This window comes from Pseudopipra pipra, chromosome Z, assembly GCF_036250125.1.
Source record: "Pseudopipra pipra isolate bDixPip1 chromosome Z, bDixPip1.hap1, whole genome shotgun sequence".
NCBI lineage: Eukaryota > Metazoa > Chordata > Aves > Passeriformes > Pipridae > Pseudopipra > Pseudopipra pipra.
Window position 1 is genome coordinate 27,040,183 of NC_087581.1, and position 21,603 is coordinate 27,061,785.

General features: G+C 38.3%; 2 protein-coding genes across 48 annotated transcripts in view; one reads left to right on the forward strand and one right to left on the reverse strand.

The window, feature by feature from the left end:
• Positions 1-21,603, reverse strand: part of PTPRD (protein tyrosine phosphatase receptor type D) — a 1,159,674-nt gene that overhangs the window by 335,504 nt on the left and 802,567 nt on the right. For 6 of the 36 annotated variants that reach the window (XM_064641460.1, XM_064641459.1, XM_064641458.1 and 3 more), the window contains exon 1: positions 14,767-14,852. The exons of the other annotated variants lie outside the window; for them this stretch is intronic. The gene's annotated coding sequence lies outside the window, so the exon portion shown is untranslated. Of the gene's footprint in view, positions 1-14,766; positions 14,853-21,603 lie in introns of those variants that run through there. 36 annotated transcript variants of the gene reach the window in all.
• Positions 14,556-20,138, forward strand: LOC135406895 (uncharacterized). Of its 12 annotated transcripts, none has more exons than XM_064641463.1 (3): positions 14,556-15,583; positions 18,136-18,230; positions 19,937-20,138. In XM_064641463.1, exons 1-2 carry the CDS (start codon positions 14,743-14,745, stop codon positions 18,201-18,203), a joined length of 909 nt encoding a protein of 302 aa, XP_064497533.1. In that variant the 5' UTR covers positions 14,556-14,742; the 3' UTR covers positions 18,204-18,230; positions 19,937-20,138. The 12 variants fall into 12 exon arrangements, 4 of the variants coding, with proteins under 4 accessions (XP_064497533.1, XP_064497534.1, XP_064497532.1 ...); XM_064641464.1 differs by having other exon boundaries at positions 14,558-15,587; XM_064641465.1 differs by having other exon boundaries at positions 14,604-15,045.

Genomic DNA, 21,603 nt, shown 5'->3' on the forward strand with positions numbered 1-21,603 from the left:
ATCCTCAAAGCTCTTAGAGTGACTTTAATCTACCTGAGAACAGAACTGCTTCAAGAAAAATCCTTCTAGACCTTGCCAAAATCTAACTGCAGGGAACAGCATATTTTTATAGTCATAAAAGCAGAACAACAACAAAGATGTAAAACACAAGGCCAATGGCAGCTAAAGCTATCATGTTTTTTACCAAATAACAATCAACAGTGTGAAAATTACTGGTAAAACAGGCTATGAAGTATGAGATGAAGAGAAAGTTGATCGTGAGTTATAGTAAAATATTTTTAGTAACAGCAGCCTGACAAACTAAAGGCTAAAATGTGTATAAAATGTAAAATTAATACAAACCTTTGCATCCCACATATGTGTATTTCACTAGAAGGCTGTCCTTGATGAAGTTTATTGTCAAATAATAACTGCATATACCAGAAGTATATCAAAACAGTGACTGAAGCTTACTAGTGGTAGAAAACATTGATACAGGGTAGCCACAAAACTATTGCTTTATCTAATATGTGAAAAAAAAACAAACCAAAACGAACAAATAATAGATTCTATATATATCATGTTGTCTGTCCTACAAAAGAAGGCAAAAACATTAATTTGAAGACAGCTTTTATTCCACACAGTAGAAGAAATCTGAGACTGTTACAATTTCAATGAATACTTACCTCGCTTTATTTTTATTTGACTGGTATGATTCTTATCAACCCATCTGAGACTTATCAATATTAGTTTTTATCACAAAGTCATCTGATTGCTCTGTATTAGAATGTTTATTCCTCTACTGATAAATTCCTGTGCACTGAATTCTATAAAACTACGTAAGCAATCTTAGATTGCAGTGAAGTAAAGGGGCAAAGAGGAAACTGGAAGGCTTAACACCCCTAAGTGAGTCACGTAATTTAATAAAATTCTACTTCAAAACCAAAGCAAGCCTATGCTATACACATCATCCATGTCACCAAATCTAGCTGTTAAAATCATACCAATTTAAAATTACTTTTCTAACTATCCAGAGAAAATACACCTTCATACTCTTAGATACAACTTCCAAAGCCTTTTGGCCTTCAGCTCATTTATCATAACAAAAATGTAAAAAAGGCACTTAACCTATAGGAAAAGAACACAGAAGAGCAGCATTTTAAGAAGAATAAAAGCTTTTTGAGAAGAAAGGGTGGACTCTCAAAGAGAAGTAACATGACAGCTAGACATAAAGCCCTTTCTTAAAAAAAGACTATGGCACTTACATATAATATGTCACATACAAATTCACACTAAATATATTACTTATATAGCATAATTTACAATTAAATGTCATCTAATATCTGCATTACATTCCACAGACCTGCATCAAACGATCAACTTGTCCACTGTTTTCAATATCAGCAAAATTTTTTTGAAGTGCAAACAAAAGTTGTTGAAGTATTTTACCCAAATTATTTCTACATCACTAATTCAACATAACTGTGAATAACTCAAGGCAGAACTATAAAATTATGTAAAACAGCACAAGCTCAGTGGAAAAAAAGATTAATTTATCTTGTAATATGTAAGTTACTTCTGCTAACTTCTTCAGTTACCAGATTATGAACTGTTTTTTACCAATCCCTTCATCCTCTACACGACATGTTGGAATTTCTTTTCTGTAGTTACTCCACAAGACAAATCATTACCTGTAGTAAAACTACATTCTCTTCAAAACTGCCTTATTTCCCTTACAAATTTTTAAGAGTTTCACCTTTAACCAGAGCTGTATTTTGCTACACTTAGCTTAAAAACAAGTAGGTATGAAAATGAAATGCAAAAGAAAAAACTAATTAGAAAAGATGCAATAAAAAACTATTCAGCGTGCATCGTACCTCTGAATCTTTGCATAGATCTCAGCTTATATTCAGGTAAATACTGAACAGATCTTTACTAAAATATTAGAGAATATTAATTAATTGGAAACATTTCTTGGCTTGACTGGGTACAGTGTTTCAGCCCTGCACTGTGGTTTGGTGAAAGACAGAAATTCCTGACAGAGTGATGCCTCTAGTAGCACTCCTGTAGCACGTAAAATTAAAAAATGTTCATGAACTGAAGCATTCATACTTCTAGAACAGATTGTGACTTGTTATAGACCTCTTACTTGTTAATATTTTTTTTCCTGTAGTCAAATGACAGCGTTCCATAATGCACACAAACGGAAATACAGTCTGTGTATATTTCACATTTCAATAGTCTGGAGAAGCTTTGCTTGCTCCGTATGAAAATTGAAAAGAAAAACAGTATGAAGTACTAGTATATTACTTTTATTCTTTCCATAAACGAAGGAAGGCAGTAAACCACTTCATCTCTTGTCAGCTGTGTTAATAATATTGATTTGATCATTATGAAGAAGAGGCAAAAATAGTGTAAAGTAGAAATTAGCTTTTTTTACTTCCTTCCCCTCCACAGACTTAAGTGTCCAAATTAAACATAAATCAATTCAGTGTGTATACTTCTTTTTAAACCACACACATTTATTTTTAAACCCACATATACGCTCACGGATTTCAATGATGTTAGACAGTAGTGAAGTTACCCAGATATATGGTTACGGGTATGGGCGAGCCTTAGTTCTCTGCTGAACGCTATCTTAAATGAAGCTTTTTTCTTTATCCTTTCTGTCCTTGCGTACGTTTTCACATATATGTTCTCATATTTTTACTATACACTTTTAGTGCATAGAATGACAGGACAAAGAACCAGCTCCTGCTAACCTGATGTGTGATTAAATTCATTTAATACTATGGAAGTATGTGCATGAATAAAGTGAGTCATATACAGCACACAGTTCTTATTGCCAAGGACTGCTTACACACAAGCATTTTCCTTCCACAAGGAAGCTCATTTAAAAATAGTCTTTCATTAATCTACAAGAAAATTTTCTTTCTAACCCTTTTAAAAAATACTTATAAATCTTCTCTCATTTTTTGTTTAATATTAGCAGGAGCTGTGAATGTTCTGTATCTTTAAAGTCATTTCAGGGAATCTGGTTACATTACTCTCAGCACCTATATTTATTTTTAGCTATATATGTCTATAAACAGCTTTTTTCTTCAAAGTTATCCTTAGAATTCAAAATAATTGTAAAAGATGTGAGAGAAGAGTGAAAATAAGAGTGGTTTATAGTGAATTTTTTTTCTGTATTATTCATATTCTATTAAGCAATGACACAAACAAGGGACTAAATTCTAGGCTGTAAACCACAGAAGATGCATACAAGGATTCTCTTATGTATAATGCTGCAAACACTAAGGGGATTTTTGCAAAGTACAGCTGACTGGACTAGTTTTTATTGTTCAGTGGAACTTTGTAATCTCTCCATCTGGGCAGTGTATTTGGGATGCACAGGTGTACAATTCCTTCATACCTCTGGGTCATCCTAAGAATGCAGCTCTAAAACTATTAATAGTTCAAATAAAAACTAACAACGCAAAAGAATATATATGATATAACCATCAGTCTCAAATATATTGCAACACCCAATAAAGGACCATAGAGGTATGTAAAATTATGTCTGATTTATTATTTTTATTCAACCTGAGGTCTAAGAGTCTGTGCATCTGAGAGCATTACATAATTCCTGATTGCCATCTAAGCACTCAAACATCAACTCACTCCACTGATGCTCATTCAGTTATCAGTTATTTGATTACTAGTCACACACCAAGCCTTCTCACATAGCTGTAACTTGTAATATAGGCATGTCTTATAACTGGTAAAATACCCAAGAAATCTATAGTCCAATTAAAAGGAAGCCACAAGATTTTTGAAGGATAAGCTTCACCAATGCTTTGGGTTAAGAAACAAAAGAAAATTGCCTTATTGTTTCAACAGTCAAAATCTGAAAGTGATTTGCTTAACATAAAAGATATTTTTCATAATTCTCCAAAGGAAGGCTCTGCATTTTTTTAAGGAGTACTCTGGTATCTTCAAGGAAGAAGTAAGGAAGAAGTATTTGAGATGGACTGTCTGTCTGTCTTTCAGTCTACATACCATTAAAAAAAACCCAGAAAAATCCTCAGCATTATAGGAAACATAAAAGAAGATTACAGATGGGAAAGCTGAATATGTTTTTCCTTTCAGTAAGTTTGAAGGTAAAAGAAAATGGTTCATCAGGAAACAAAGAACTTATAAATCATAATGTTTATCCACCAAATATCTGAGCTATTTGCAAACAGAAAGCAGGCAAAAAACTGACGAGCTCTGCAACGCATCCTGATGTACAAGGACTCAGTGAGAGGAATTTCTGAAAACTGGTCTTTATAAGAACAGGACTTTGAAATTACCAAAAGCCACGTCCAAATAGCCAAAACCCTAATTTTGAAAGAAGCTTCAGAATCTGTATAGATTCAGACAAGCCACGAAAGTTCAGTACTAGCTTCAAACCACTACAAAGGGCGGCCAAAATCACAATTAAACATCTATGACAAGGGTGTGTGTGTGGTTACTTGCACTCTCAGCAAAACATAAACTCTAGCTGCTACAGCTTCATTCCCAATAGTGGAACCATACACCCCTCAGCAGCTACTAAATTATGAAACACAAGCAACTCCGGCAATACCAAAAATCTAGTAACACAACTGTACCTCTAACTGGAGCAGTCATCTGCCCCACTCTAACAGGAAAAAAACTTACAAATGCAAGAGCAGGAGGAAATCCTGCTTAATTATTGTATACGGGTAAGTATATGCGTAAGTCAAGAAAAGCAGCAATTGTTACCCGCTAATAACACCTCAGAAACTCAGTAGATGGAATAATAACTGCATTAGTGAGAAAAGCACAGTGAGAACCTGCCTTAAAATTCTCAAATACATTAAACATGATGAAGAAATACAGCATACTAAGAAAAATACAGTGAGCATGACAATGTCTGACAAACGGTGTCTATTACCAAAATTTAATGCTTCAAACCATTAACACAGCAGTTTTGTGTTCTAAAAAATACCTGTCCCTGATTGTACTTGGAGGACCCAGTATTGAAGTGAGCTTGAAAACTCTGGAACCTACACTGCTGAAATTTCTGAACTCAGAAGTATGAACCTGCAACACTTTCACCAATTTATTTGGTGAGAATAAATGATCAGGACCGTCTCTCAATAAAAACTGACTCACTGTGACAGAGACAGGATTTAAAAAACTGAATTCAGCTGAATAACACAAAGACTTAAATGGAAGGCTCTACCTGGAGAGAAGAGAGCCAGCATTCACAGTTAAATCTAAATCTGCTACCACTGCACCTAGAGACAAAAACACCAAAATAGCACCAGAGATACATTTCTTTGTTGTTATACTCATGCAGTTCTCTAGACACAAGGAGCCGAGAGAAACTGTCAAACAGGTCTCTTTCTCTTACTGTGTTCCTTCTTTTCGTGTGGAAAACCTCCCGCTGTGAAAAATGGGAAATGGTTGAGAAAACAAAGAATTTACAGAGAAAAAAAGTTCCTATCCAAGACATAAAAGAAAGCACAAAACTTTTAAAAAAGCAGGTAACCTAGAGTTATTCAAATACCTCAACAAAGGCAGCATGTGCACAAGTATACACGTGGTGTCATGAGTACACCAATGTCTATACTGAAAGACTGCTCTCTAGATATTGATACAGAGTCAAAGAAATCAGAGATCATTGCAAAAAGGGCATGTTCATAATAACACTTAGTAGGAGTAAAAAAGTATCAGTTAAGCCTCTGAGATCCTAATGACAGTAGGTTTCAGAGGAGATTTCTGCAACATAACAGTACCCAACATTCATAATTTAAGTGACATTCTGAAAACAAGGACTGTTTAGGGAGCCTCTCACAGTTTATGAGAGTTCACAACATCAGATATGTTCTAACAATGAGAAGCAAAAACTGCTATGGAGAGTTACATTTAAAGGACACATGAAGACTCATTCCAGAGAGAGTGAAGTACAGTACGGAAGAGCTGGTATGAAGCAGACATCAGCATTTCTTCAGAAAGACACATTTCTCCTTGATTTACAAACTGCTGTTTATAAAACTGAGGACAGATGTCCAGGTGTGCAAAAGCAGGACGGAGAACAACTTGGAGAAAGAGGTGGGGAAGGGACATCCCCAGTCACAGTAGTGAAATCAGCATTGATACTATGGCAGTTTTTTGTTAGTAGGAAAATTCTGAGGTTATAAAATCTCACTCTTTACTCTTTCAAGTGCTTGAATTCAGGTTTCCTCCCATCCCCAAGTTCTTCAGTGTTCTCAAGAATTCCACCTCATTAAATATGAAATACATTTTAACACCATTATCTGAGCAACATGTAAAAGCTGCAGAAAAAAATCTCTGCCTAATTTTCTCACTGGCATCTGCAATATGAAGCTGAGCCAGGAAAACAAAAATTTCCCATTAAATAGCAAATTCTTCACCTCCTTACAAGAATGATAACAAAAAAGGCTGAAAAAGCCACTTGTCTGTCTAATAAGAGTTTACATCTGTTAAGGACTGCTCACTATATTAACATTTCTACTCAATTGTCATCATGATAAAAAATCTTATCACGCTTTTCTTGTACACATGACAAACAATCAATTTTGATTTTTTTTATTAATCTCTGTCTCTCTAACCTGGACTACTCCAGACGGAGATCACCAAAGACGAAAAAAGTTTTAAGGCCATTGCACCCTCCATAGTTGATGTACTCCCCAATAAAAAGTACGAAGACTGACTGAGATTATAAATTCAAATTGCTTGAAGATATAGAAATCCACATCTCTAAGTAAAGTCCAGTAGTTATCTTCATGCTTTCTAATACCTTTGGAATAAGATTACTCTTGTGCACTAGATTAATAAAGCAATCCTACAAATAAATTGCTCAGAAGGACATGTATCTGTTCCATCAGCTACCACTGAACACATGAAGAATACACAATTCCTTTTTACGTATATGTAGTATTTACTCCATTCAGCCCCAAACTGTCTATAGCTAAGCTAACTGAAATACTATTGCTAAAATCCTACCACTCTGGGGTTTTTTCCAGAGTCACTATAATCATGTAAAATTAAACCCAAGGAATGCTAGATTGTTACAGGGGTATGATTGCTCCTGCAAGCATTCACTGCCACCTGCTAGCATTAGAAAGTACAATGCTCTCTTCATTATTTACTGCCTTGATAGATTTAAAATATTTGACTGGTCAATATGTTGATAATTCATGTGATCATTTAAGACAACTTTTGAAAATGTTAAATGGGAAACAGGTGTAAATTCTACATATTTAACTTAGTGACAACAAAAATGTACACTGATTATCCAATTCTCTTCAATAAAAAAAATGCATTAGAGTCTCATTAGTATCAACTAAGGTAAATACTGCTTTAATATTACACTTTTTCATTCACGTACCATGTACTATAGAATAATTCAAGGCTTTTCATGTCAAGCAAAAGTAATATCCCAAAATACCCAAATCATCAAAAAAAAAGATAAGGAAAACAGTTTCACTGTTTGGAAAATTCTCTTAATCAAGAGCAGGTCACTGATGCACTTAATGGTAATGAGCAAAAACTCCATTCTTTGTGAAATAGGTTAAAAATGAAAAAAAAAAATCTAATAATAGAATCCATCTTTTATTTATAGTAAAATGAATTGTTAAATAGTGAATATTTATTACTTAAGCAAAGACAGTTTTCCAAATAAAGTTGATGGCATGCTGCCAGTAAGTAGAATACACAGGCATTTGGCAAAATGCCATTTCCTTGATGCAAAACTGTTCTAAAGTGATTCTTGCTGGATAAGTATTTCTCTTTACCAAAATGCTGCTTACTCTCTAATTTATGAGATACTATAAATCAACTCATCAGATGTTTTATTAAGCTTTCTTCTCTGAATTTGAATTTAACCACTGCTAGGATTACCCAGGGTAAAAGTGCTATCACTTAAGCACATACAGAAAAGAACTATGGATCTGATCCAAATAACGCTGCTGTCAAATAAAATCTTTCTCACCCATCACTGGGGGCTTTGAGCCTATTAGGACAGCTCTTCTAAGGCTTGACAGAAAAATCCACCTATACCATTAAGGTACACATTAATTAAACAACTCAAAAAAAGTTTGCAAGCTTAACAGTAAAGCAGTCTGGTTTCCTGTGCACCTTTCTCAAACAAAATTCACTGTTTAAAAATTAATCACATCACTGCATATCAGAACAAACTTCAACAGCTTAGGGAGGGTAGATAGTTCAAAAATAAAATCCGAAAATCTGATCTTAACAAATACTTCTGAAAACACAGGTTAAAGCCATCCAAGTTATCCATCTGTACGGGCAATACAATATTGTCATACCTGAACTAAACAAGGTAACACTAAATCTCATTTAGTCTTTCTACCTGATGAATATCTACCATTTCATCACTGATGAATATCAATTCTGCCTTGGTTAAGCTTGATGAAAACTATTAACATATATTTTTTCCACAAAAAAAAAAAAATCCTATTTTTAGGTAAAAAACGAGTGTGTATTCATGCTCAGAAAGCTCTTAGAAATTTTAAGCACATCTGAAACAACTGAAACAAAAAGCGAACAGTGTCAATTCCAAATTTGTTGACATAGGTTAAAATAATATGTAAGAAGTTCTAAATGAAGCCACATCATCCTATTTACTTTTCTAGCTATTTCTGTGTGTTCCTGTGAAACGAAAGGGCACACTCATGACTAAATTTATCCTTATTATTCACAAATCTACTTATTCTTTCTCACTAGTATGAATAGCTTTCTGAACAAGGCAGCAATACAAGCTCAGCATTGAACATATCTAGTTGATGGGGGCTTATTTTTTCTTGAGAAATGCTACTGGTTACTTTGGCAAAGGGATATAAGGCTGTAAATTCCTATCCTCCATCAGCAGCACTGACCTCAGAGCAAACCCCACAACTGGCTACAGGCATTCAACATCCATCATTGCTCCTGAAACCTAATCTTTCAGGGAAGGACAGCTGCACTGGGCAGCAGTTAAGCAGCTTTCTAAGATACACTATCATCCTAAACAAACAAAAATAAATAAATAAAACTTCCTGCCCTACTTTCTGATCAGTGTTTTAGAAATCTCTCATCGCTTATTCTTCACAGCAGATGAATGAATTTTACCTGCACATAGGCAGATAACGTTCAGAGAGGGGAGGGGAGGAGATGAAAGGGGAAGGGAGGGAATGAGAGTTCAAAAAGCGGTTAAGAATTTTTTTTAATTCAATCATCATAGTAAAGCAAGAGGAATCACTGAGTTCAAACTTAGCAAACAATTATTTTCTGCAGATCAGAAAGACTATGACATTGCTACTCACATGTATATGAATTTTCTCTTGCTAAGTCAAAGCAAGTAACAAAAAACCCACACTTTGGGTAAAAGCAACGAATAAGCCAAGGTGAAACACTGAAATCAAAACAGAATTGGGCAAATTTGTAACAAAAATGTACATTTAGTTGCAAATTTCGGACTTAAGCCACCTTTGTTTCAGCCAGGTTGGTGCTGACTTCATAAGATTCTTCATAAAAATCATCCAATTCTGCCATCTAAAAAGCCAGATTTTACACACCACTTACTAAACTCTGACTTACAAATACATAATGTCCAGAACACTAAAAACTGTAAAAGAAAAAGCAATGCACTTGCTTGTATTACTCAATACACCATGTTTGATATACCGCTTAGGAAAAAGCATGCATTATCTGACTACAACAATATGTGAACAGGTCGGCTGGCATTAACCAGGACATCCATTTTGATTGTCTCCAAAAAACAAATTATTTGTATACCAGTGGAGTGACTCCAGTAACTGGAAGATTACTGAAAAAGCCAAATAACTCCACTGTGCTTAACTATGAAGAGGCACAGGACATGATAGTATACTATTAGTGCATGTCCTCTGGTATAATAAATCAAAGTGTCTAAAATTCCATCATTCTCAGTTGACTGAGAAGGACGTTTTCTGCACATTCTTCGTATTTGAAAGAACACACAGAATCCCCATCAGATATCAAGTATAAATAGGGAAGTTGATTTTTGAAAAAATCTCTCTTTTGAAACTCTACTGAAAGACCAATCACCTTCTCTTTTTATTTTCTATTTTCCTTTCTGTTTCCGTGCTACTAAGGTTATGGAGAAGGCTGTCACAGACACTGGAAGCAGAAGACACTGGAAGAGATAAATCCTAGGGAATATTTTAGGGAATTACAGGATATGTATACCTGCTGGTGTACTTAAAAATAAGCTGATAGTATTCAGTTTGACTTGTCGTTTTTATAAATGAATTGAAAGAACATTAATAATAATTAAGTTTCTAAAAAGCAATGCTTTCAGAATTTACTCAGTAATTTACTCAATTTAACCTACTTTTTTGCAAACAAACCATTTTTATTATTTTGTATCTATTTTCCCTGCATCCTAGCTATCCGCTTCCTATAAGAAGAAACAAACATGCAATATATCTATAAATATTATCAATAACCAAACAAAAGCCATCTGAAATATATGTTAAAATTTTGCAATAGTAAACATGGTTCTATCAATGCACAGCAGCTTGAACAACAGTGAAGTGAAGCTTGTTGGAAAGGAATTTACAGGCAAAGCACTCTCATGCTACCTTTTTCTACATCATCAGATTTCTCCAATTGTACTGCAGCTTTCACCGCAGCAGATCACCAAGAGAAGTAAGCTTCCGCTCTTCTCCTACTTGGTAAATCCCTGATAGTATAAAACCAAGTATTTTTAAGCACAGATTCTTGCTCTAGGCTGCCAAGTTGACAGCGTACATTCATTAATTGGCTTCATTTAAGGCCCTTTCCAAAGAAAACAAGGATTAAGCAAACAAACAACTCACAGAGTATGTGAAATTGAGAGTTTTCATAAAAATATTGTATGTTGACTGTGTTATGCCAACTGTTTTTAAACAGAATTACAACAAAAGGAAGCTCCTGTTACAATAGATGGCATTATACGACTGATACTGAACTTATACCTTTTTCTCAACTTATTAAGAGGACAAAAGCTTAAAAATCACCAGTCTTACACAAAAATGAAATACAATGACTAGTAGACCTGTTTTATATTACTCCTCTTGATATCCAAAGCACAAATGAAGTGCCTGTCCTCTGTATGTCGGAGCCACCGCCTTGGTTTACTGACGGTCAGTAAAACTTGCAGTTTTGAACAGACATTTATCATTTGAGAACACCTTTAAATGAGATTTCATTGCATTTCATTAAAACTTTACCTGAGGCGCGCACGCACATTTCAGAAAATTAATCTCAGTCAATATTTGCACAACCGTTGTTGGTAATAAGACAAAAAAACCTCTTGCTGGCTCAACACCGAATGATATATAAAACTCTGATGTTTTAAAGACAGCTTATTAAAAAATTAACATACCACAGGGAAACTGCATTTTGATTCCATGACCTTACTGTGATTCAGCTTGAAAATCCTTTCAAATGAGAATTCTCAAAGAGCTTAGTAATGGAAGTTCATTTCGAAGGAAATCCAATATGCAAATATTTCAGCTGTGCTCTTTTATAAATTGTCTGCCTTGTCAGTTTGAAAAACTGAAAACCAACAATGAAACAGTGTAAATATACTTGACCTTATTGCTTAATGTCTATCAAGAATGCTATGTCTGGTGGATTTTAAATTTTGAAACTGACACTCAAAAATGTATAGTACACATCCCATAAATGCTGACTACACTCCAGCCAAAGCCTTGGAGCCGACACACTCTCAAACTTACATAACACTTACAAAGCTATTTTAAATACACCATCAATCTATGTCTGTTGCTGCCTTGAAGTAATCCTGTTTAGTTTATCTTTTAACCCTACACTTGCACGGAACTGTACCATTACTAACCTAACAGAAAAAACACACAGGCAACAAACCGATTTTCTCAGCTTACAGAAAATATGAAAATGCAGGAAGACACTCAAATCTAACTTTGCCCAAAATTTGCACCTCCTGAGTCCATGTTCACCCCCAATTCCCATAGCAATCAGGAAAGCAGGGAGGAAAGAACTATGCTGGACACCATACAGGACTGGAGTAAATGAATGAAGTAGGGTAAAAATAAAAACTAAATAATATACAGTTTGTATGCATCTCCTGAGAAACTGCAGTTTCATTTACTAGTAAGGAACAAATAACTAGCAACTTTGCTTTTGACATTAGGCACCTGTGTAAAAAATGTCTGGTGAAAGTGAGCATATGCCATGCACTGGTATCTGCTGTATGAGAGCAGTTTATACAGGCCCCTAGTGGCTTAGCATACACAGCAGCAGATGAAGGGGAATTCCTACTCTTCAGCTTGTGTAGTTTTGGTCCCTGCATTACTCAAAGGCAGGAATGAAAGACAATGTTAAAAATGAAAGGTCATTCACTGACTAGACTTAAATTGGGATTTAGTTCTTTCATGCACCCCTATGCCATTCTTGCAAACCCTCTCCTAAGATTAAGCTCTGATTTGCTATCACCCGTTGAGTTCGCTGACAGTGCTGGTGTTTGAGTTACATAACCATCACAGCAGAACACTAAATTTGCATTATTTTTTAATGCTCATTTGAAGAGTAGTATGACTGATGGGTCTAAAAGCAGGTCCTAAGACCCATTCGTGAAATCTAGAAATACCAAGATACCATTTTCCTTACCATGCACCATTCCTGACAGCTTTCCACAACACACATGAACCATAATGAATTTCTTAGTGTCTTCTTAGAGTAGAGGACTACTACTTAGAGAAAGCTTTCATGCTTTAAGTGGATACAGAAAAGCTATACATCATTTCTACACTGAAAGAAATCTAAATATACTCCACCATATTACCACAAGTGACAAAACTAAAACTGGAAAGCTACTCGTGTAAAAAGTCTCTCATTAAATCCTTCCCTTCTGTGTAATACTTCGTACCTTGAAAATCCCAAGCCAGTGTATTTACTGCTTCTAGCAATTTTGATTGAGTGAAATTTGACAGCTGAATTTATTAAACTGACCAGTTTGTCAATTTCGCACATTAAAAAAGCAGTAATACCACATCTCATGAGAGGGAATGTAAGGAAGCTATCAAAAAATTGCCATCTAAAGTAAGATACAAGTACATATGATCGTATTTCGGACAGGGGGGAATCTTTTTTTTTTTTTCTCTTCAGAGTTGCTCCATTCATAACAAGAATTGTAGGAGCTTTGTTGCTTCCAGACCGGGAGAAAATGATGTCATTTACCATACACTTTTACAAGAAAAGAAAGTACTGACCATTATATCATTATAAGCCACTACCAGATACCAGAGGAATGAAAAATATAATATATACATTTTTCCATCTCTGTATCAAAATACGCAATAAATGTCCCAATATACAGAAGTTGCTTGTGCCTGAACAAAAGGTATGTTGAAAGTGATCTCTGAAAGACTGAGAAGACAATCATAGCTTCCCACATTAATCCTAAGTTTAAGAGAATACAAGCGTCACCAAAAATACTTATGTCTGCAAATGGGAAACTCCAAATCAGCATCTATAGACTCATCCCCAATGTAACGCTGTCTCAGGCAGCAAGTGAAGGAACACATAAAAACCTAACTATTCTGTGTAAATAAACTGACCTATCTATATACGTCAAAACTAGGAAAATGGACATCAAAATCAGGGTAAAGAAGCTGCCATTCTTCCACGAGGCAGTAACTATACAAAGGCCAGGCAAAAGAATAAAATACGCATGACAGCAGTTCTGAAGAAGTAATACGGAGGAGTAGACATTCAAAAGCCATACATGCAAGGCTGAGTGGTAATGGCTTAAAAAGGGAAGAATACGGTTCTGTTGGGGAACCGAGGGGACAGTAAACAGGCAAAATAGTGGATTCGGTGGAAAAAACAACTGTTTTATTTGCAAGTCTGGGAGAGCCCAGTTGCAGCAGTGAGGAGTGCCTGCTTGCACGGGCAGACCGGCGCAGAGGGAGCTGCTAAGTTTGCTGAACAAATTCAAGAACCCCTCTGTAAGCGCTCAGAAAACTGAGTTTTCAGCCCGATGTGCTTCCTTTCAAGTGGTTTCGCGAGAGTAAACAAGAAATTAAAAGCCTAACCTGAGAAAAGCTTCGCATCTCCGTGCCTCCCTGCTCCGCCGAGAGACAGCAGGAGAAGGAGGAGGAGGAGGAGTAGAAGGAGAAGGAGGAGGAGGAAGAAGAGGTGGAGGAGGAGGAGAAGAACGGAGCCCTGCTCGGACCGGCGCCGGAGGTCCCTGCCGGCCGCTCACCCCCACACCCCGTCTCCCAGCGGCAGGCGCCTGGCCTCTCACCCTTGCTACCTTCCCCCTTCTCTCCACCCATAAAAATAAACAAAATAATTAATATTAATAATTCTCTCGCCAAAGCAAACAGCCAGTGTGTAATTACCGTACTCCCCCCTCCCCGCCCGCGTACAGCGGCACTCAGTGGAAACGTCGACTCCGATCCATCAATCGCCCTCTCCCTGCCCCATCCCCCGTCCCTGCACCGCAACTCCCCTCGCTTCCCGAACAGGCCTCGCTGCCAGGCTGACACCGGCGGGGAGGCGCGGGGAGCGGGCTGGCAGCGGCCGGGGGGGAACCCCGGGGCACCCGCGGGGAGAGTTGTCTGTGAGGCACATGTGTGCGGGCTGCGCGCACACACACACGCACGCACACACACACTTTTGTGTTCACACCCACAAACGCGCCGAAAGAGGCGGCAAAAAGGGAGCGGCGGCGGAGGAAAAATGGGTCAGGAGCGGGGCAGTTACCTGGTCATGCTGGCTCCCCCGGTACCAGCAGCAGCCGCCGCCGCCGCCTGCCCGCCTGCCGCCGCTTCCCGCCGCCGCCACCTCCTCCTGCTGCTGCTCCCGGTCGGCTCCGGGGCGGCCAATTTAATCCAAGCCCCGCAGCAGCAGCGGCAGCAGCAGGAGCCACCAGCGGAGCCCCGTCGCTGCTGCCTGGCGCTCGTGCGTGTCTCTCACAGTCCGGCACCGGGGAGCGAAAGAGTATCAACGAGAGTCCGAAAATCCAGCATCCAAAAGAGCCAGGTCCGCGCCTGCCTCCTCCTGCCAGCGCCGCCTCTCCTCCGCGCTGCTCTGCTCCGCTCTGCTCTTCTCCTCTTCTTCTCCTTCCTGCGGCGGCGACGGCTGCTGCTGCTGCTGCTCCCGGGCGCGCTCTCTGTTCCCGAGCTGCTGCTCCGTTTCCCCTCCTCCTCCTCCTCCTCCCTCTCACTCACTCTCTCTCTCTTTCTCCCTCTCTCTCCCTCTCCTTCTTCCTTCCCTCTTCGCTCTTTTTTCCCCCTTCCTCCTTTCCTTTCCTTTTTTTTTTTTTTAGCACATTCCTTTGCTACAAATAAAAGCGAGGTGTTCAAGCCTCCCGCCTCCCTTCCCACAAAAAGTGCAGTGCAAACAAAAGCGAAGAAAGAGGGCACGGGGTGGGCGGAGTGGGAGGGCAGAGGCACGGGAAAAATCACCAGAAACCGTTCCCGAGAGTCGAAACACGAGCAACCCTCCTTCCGCTCCTCCTCGCCCCTCGGGGAGAGAAGGGGGACGCCGTGGGGAAGATGGGGACGGCGCTCCCCGTTTCGTGGGTTTGTTCTGCGGTTTGGGTTGGATGGCTGTTTCAGCGGTCTTTGTTGGGGGGTGGGGGTGGTGTGCTTTTGGTTTTTTTCTGGCGGTTTGGTTTTTTTGTTGTTGTTTGGGGGGGTTTGTTGTTTTTTTCGTGATTTTTCTTTTATAATCCTCTTAACGCTGTGTAGACCACAGGATCCGTACGGCCCCAAGTGTTGGGGAAAGCACGCTGCCGATGCCCGTGCCTATGCGTGCGCGAGGATGCGGGGGGGCGAGTGCATGTCCAGGCGATCCAGGAGCGGCCGCCCCATCCCGAGCCGCGGGCCGGCCGGGAGCGGCGTCGCGCGGCCACCGCGCGCACGCACACCCGCGCGCGGTTGGGGGCGGGCGCGTGACGTCACTCCAGGCCGGGCCGGGCCGGGGGACGGGGTGTCGGGGCCGGGGGGCTGCGGAGGCGGTGGCAGCCCTTTTGTCTGCTCACCCCCAAAAAACTTCCCTGGGCGAGAGAAATTCACCGGAGTTTAGACGCTCGACTTCTTGTGCGGGTGCGCAGTCAGATGGTTAAACCGCCGGGGGTTGTACCGGACCTCCCGGCCCGCGAGGGGTGTGACAGAGTGTTGCAGAGCGGTATTTTCTTGTCAGTCATCCTTCAGTATGGCAAGTCTCAGATTTTCTTCCTGAAGAATGGTCAGGTGCCACGCCAAGTGACAGCACGTGTTGCTTGGCGCAATCGGTGGTGTGGCGTTGGGCTAAAAAAGGGTCTGTCCGGCCTCTTCTTACCCCGTCCTGCCCCGTCCTGAGCAGAGAAGGAACAGCGCGTAGGACGTAGGATTTAAGTGAAAAGTGCTTTGGAAAACCTCAGTGTTAACTTCTAGGTGTCTTCAGAAGCCTGGAACATATGTCCTCTGTGACACAGTTCATCCTGTGTAAAATAGAGACTGGATGTAGCACTTCCTGCCATGGACTAGTTGACAAGGTGGTCAAAGGTTGAATTCAAGGATCTCCAAGATCTATTCCAACCTAGTTGATTCTGAAATGGGGGTAGAGTGTTAGGATAAACACAGTAAGTGCTAGTCCATCCTTATGGTGATGGGAGCCCATTAATATTGGTACTGGAAAAGTTGGCTTCCTGGCTTCATCAGAATGAAACTGTGGGTGCACCATTGACCAGACTGGTCCTTTAGTCCTGAGTTCTGTGCTGGCAGGCTGCAATCTGATCAAGTTGTGTAGTCCCTGATTCTGAAATCAGCCATGTTGGTATCTGCAAAATTCATTGCAGATGAATGATACTTTCTGCAGAGGAGAGTGATTTGGGTGTTTTTGATCATATTAATCGTATCACCCTCTGGAATATAGTGCTGCCAACATGAAGGCTGATAGAAGTGGAGATAAACTCTGCTCTCCCCAACTCCTATAAATTGCTGTCTTCTTTTGATGTTGCCAGTGACGCCCTTAAAACTGGTCCCCTGAATAATCTTACACTTAAAAGATCACTATTCCTTTCCAAATAGTATGTTTCAAAGTACAAGTAACTTTGTAAAATAATTATTTGGTATGATAAGGTAGCTTGTTAGTATACTAAAGAAAGTATCTTTAATATCAGTATATTAAGAAAATATCAGTATATCAGTTCTTATCAGTATACTTAGCTGTTTTCGTGTTCTTCATGATATGATCCTGACATGGCATTGAAGAATTGAGCAATAAACCCATGTATTTTATATTTTTGTGTGGTATCACAACATAGATGTGTTTTGGGGACTACATTTAGCTTTCCTTTATTTTACAATTATAAGCAGCTATTCCGTCTGTTCAGTTTGTCTCACAGTACACATTAGGAAGAAATGCATCACATTAGAAATAAATGCATTTCTTTCTATTAAAGTATTAAAACCAGATCTCATTAATATTATTTATAAGATTTCCAAGTTTTGCAGTGATGCTAAAGAAAAAAAAAAAAAAAAGAAAAAATAAGAAAATAACCTAAATTCATGAAGTAGCATTAAAACACTGTATACTTACAGTCATTATACTGCGTATCACCATCTGGTATCAGTAGCATAAATTTTGTATTTGAGATAGTAGTGTACATATATACATACATAAATGTATATATGTGGTTTGTTAATATTCCTTCCCTGTTAAGAGGAGATAACACAGCAAGAAGCCTAATTCATTTGTTATAAACTACTCATTAAGGTGGATTTTTTCCCCCAAACTACATTAAAAATTCAAACACAGCATTCTACACTGATGTTCTCTTTTTGCCAAGATTGCAAGAGTATGTTACTCTAAAGTTAGTACAACATTGAATTGGAAATATGTTTACACATTTTATTAACTTTGAAATGTTTCCTGTAAAACACTGGACAATCTCTAAGATAGTACTTAAAGTACATTTGGAGTATAGGAATGTTCTATTTTTTTTTTTTCCTGGAGTGAAAGGAAGAAGATTGTTTTATTTGAAAATAAGTATCATGTGTTCTTTCTGAGGTTTTATCGAATTATGCATCTTTCTGTCATCGTTCGAAATTAACTGTTTAAATCCTGTTCTTCCTGCTCACACAGCCACTTTCAGAGTCCTCATGGAGGCTATGGACCAGCAGTGCAAGTCTGATGGGAAGCGCAGGATGTGAATGCAGGTTTAAAACTCAAAAGACATAGTAAGGGAGGAAGCGAAATGGGTCAGCTTTCCTGAATTTGTCTGAATACCTACCTAGAACCATACTCTTGAGTGACTTCTGCCATAGCTCTTCAAGTAAAGGATGAACCATGCATCTTCATGTCTCAGTCTCATGAATTTCCTGTATTAAATAGTACTTCATTCATAGTGTCAGTGTTATTTTTCTCTTTTCTGTTCTGCCTTGTATTGTTGCTTGCATTCCTGGTAACTAACATCCCACTAAGCTCTTTAGCATGGTAGGACATTCCATTAACAACTGGATCCAGTGGACACTGGGTGGACACAGCAAAATCAGGAAGGCAAGGGGGAGCAGGATAGGTGGATCAGGAAGGTTACTCTATAGTTTCCTCTCCCTTTTTTTCTCATACATTATGATAGCCATATTTTACAGTTTCTTATGATTAACGTATGACAAGCTGTTGGCTGAAATCTATCAGATGATTTGTCACAAAACTGCAATAATAGATATTTTGGGCATTGGCTTACAAAATGATTATAAAAAATGTTCCTGAGTTGCTGTACTGATATTTGAAAATTCTAATTTATAAACTACAATCACTTTGAGCACCTATTATTAAAAATAATAAAACACTACTAGACAAGTAAACATGTGTTATCTGTATGCAAAAACTTATTCAACTAATTCAGTTTGAGTGTGCATCTTTTTAAGTCCTGATTTAGTACCTCAGCAGACATTCTCAGTACTTGTCTTCATCTTGTAAACATTTGTGATTCATATATATCTTTTAACTGATGAAATTTAGGTAGTTAGACACAAAGGTGTGGAAGGGAAAGTGATTTTCATTGTGGTTTTTTATGATCATTTTTGCCACATTTGCTATTTTTTCCTTGCTGTCTTAAGGAAATGAGGCTTTATACACATGCATGATCTGCCTGGTACTCAAACAACTTCTGTACGTACCAGCACATTTTAAATCTGTTTGAAAGGATTCAGGTCTCCTATCCTACAGGTCTCAAACCTTGTTCTAATTTTACTTCTATGGAAATGGATGTTTGAAAGACAAGGGAGATGAGCAGGCTGGTCCGCACGCTCACCCCAGCCCATGCATTGTGTGACTGAGCCATTCACACCACATGCCCTACCATAGACCCAAACTAGCAGGGTGGTTGAATCAGGTGATGTAGCACGTTAACTCAAGCTCATTAGACTTGGTTGTTTCTGCTTGTTAGGGGAAAACTCGTTGTACTAGCTCTTTGATTTTGGACTGGGATGAGGTGTTTTGGTTTGGATTTTTAAGCTGTAAGTGCAAGAGTCCAAAAGAACTACTAAGTAATCACACAGCACATTAAAACCTGCAGGGACTTGGAGATGATGAAGCAGGATCAGCTTTATCAAAGTGCACTACGGTGTGTGCCTCAAACTGAAAATAAACAGCAGCTTATGTAGGGAAAGCTGTAAATAAGATTTGTAGATAGAGGAGGCAGCTTTGTCTTTTATTTCTGGACTATTTAGAGTATCTCAGATGTTGTGAGAACTCTGCTTACTATTTAGAAAGGATATATTTAGAATACAGAACGCAGTGTGGTGGTATTATTCTTGAGTATCATACATACATATATGTATAATGTATATATGCACACAGGTGCAGGAGTTCTGTTGCAAGATTTGTCTTCAATTTGAATACACTGTGATAGATGGAGTCTTTTGTTCCTTTTTTTTTTCAGTCTGGATTCAAAATGTATCCTTCATGGGAAGAAGATACCACTAAATTTTAAGGACAGCAGTGGACAGCTAAGACTAGAATCTTGGAAATATTTTCTAATATCAGAAGAAGAAAATGGAATCCACTAAAGGAAAACCAACAGCCGGATAACAGCTTGCTAGTTCACATTTTTTACAACAGCAAAACAAAAATTAGACACTGTGCATTACTTAGTGTGTGTGATTACTTAATGGGTGCTCTAAATGCATTAGGGAGACTAAAGCACCATTTTGCACACAGAGGTCAGAGATCACAGTCTGTATAACACTACTTGATCAAAATCTTGATACACTACTTGATGTAAATACTCATAAGTAGCAGAATTCATATATTTAAAAACTCATGAAGATACTAATACTGTAACTCATTCACAGAACTGGAAGATTTTATTAATATTTCACTTGAACACTGACTTATAGTTCCTAAGGAGACACTGCTGGGTAATTTACACATCTTCTTTTATATAAAAGTATCCAAAAATGCTTTCTAGAAAACAGGATCTCACAAACCAACAACAACTGGTCCAAATGAAGTCTCATCAATATGAATGTTTGTTCCCTTCTGCAAAATTTCAAGGAGATTCAGATCACAACATCTTATATGGCAGTGCTATGCTGTCAGGGGGGTGAACAGGATATAGAGGGAGGAAAATGAAAAGTCTTAGTTTATTTCCCAGCCTTGAACCTTTTCCTTCTTGAATATAGGAGTGTTATGGAAGAAGCTACTCAGTCATCTGAGGGAGGGAGTGTTGCTCCATCCTTCTCATGTTGCCTTCTTTCTACGCGTAAATCAAGAGGCACAGACAAGAACTGGGAGGCAAGAAATGGGTTGTCCCAGTTCCCTCCAGTTAATATTTGAAGGTTGTTATTGCTGTGGGCCTATAAATATTCCAACCACAGTATAGATAAATATCTGCAGTACCAAAAGAAGGATATTTTTTGCTAGAGTGGACCCTGTTGCGCTATGTCTTGCCTTTAAGTCTATCTCAAAATGGCCAAGTTTACACCTCTTCTGTTGAATCTGATCAATTTATACAGATGCAATTAAAGTAATTTTTCTCCTCAACATAAATCCCATTAACTTCAGGTAATGTGTTTTCTAATTAAAAATACAAAAAAGTGTCTGTGTCTAGTGGATGAGTGTTCCCATTACCAAAAAATGGTGTCATGTTTGATAATTATGTTCAACCAAAGGACTTTATGAAAAACCATGTTATTCACTCATTTTTAAATGCAGTTGTTCCAGAGGAAGCTGCAAGTTTAATGGCAGGTCAATCTAGGTAAAGCATCCTGAAGTATTTAGTGCTATCCCAAAGTCTGAAGGCTACTAATCCAGCGCTTTTCATAAGCACTGTGTTCATCTTATTTTCAATTTTAAATAGAAAATATTGCAAATTCCATGAATCCTGATATCAGAAGGACACATTTCTACACTGTGACCTTGACTGTATAAACAAGTTGCTGAATTTCACTGAAACAATAAAAATAATTTTCTTATAATCACTTTGTTTATATTATCTTTTCATTGTTTCAACTTATGTTTCCTTCCATCCAATCTATTAATCTCTGAATGCAAGCCCACTGAACATTTACTGTTATAGAGTGTAGTATATAAACTATGCACTATCAC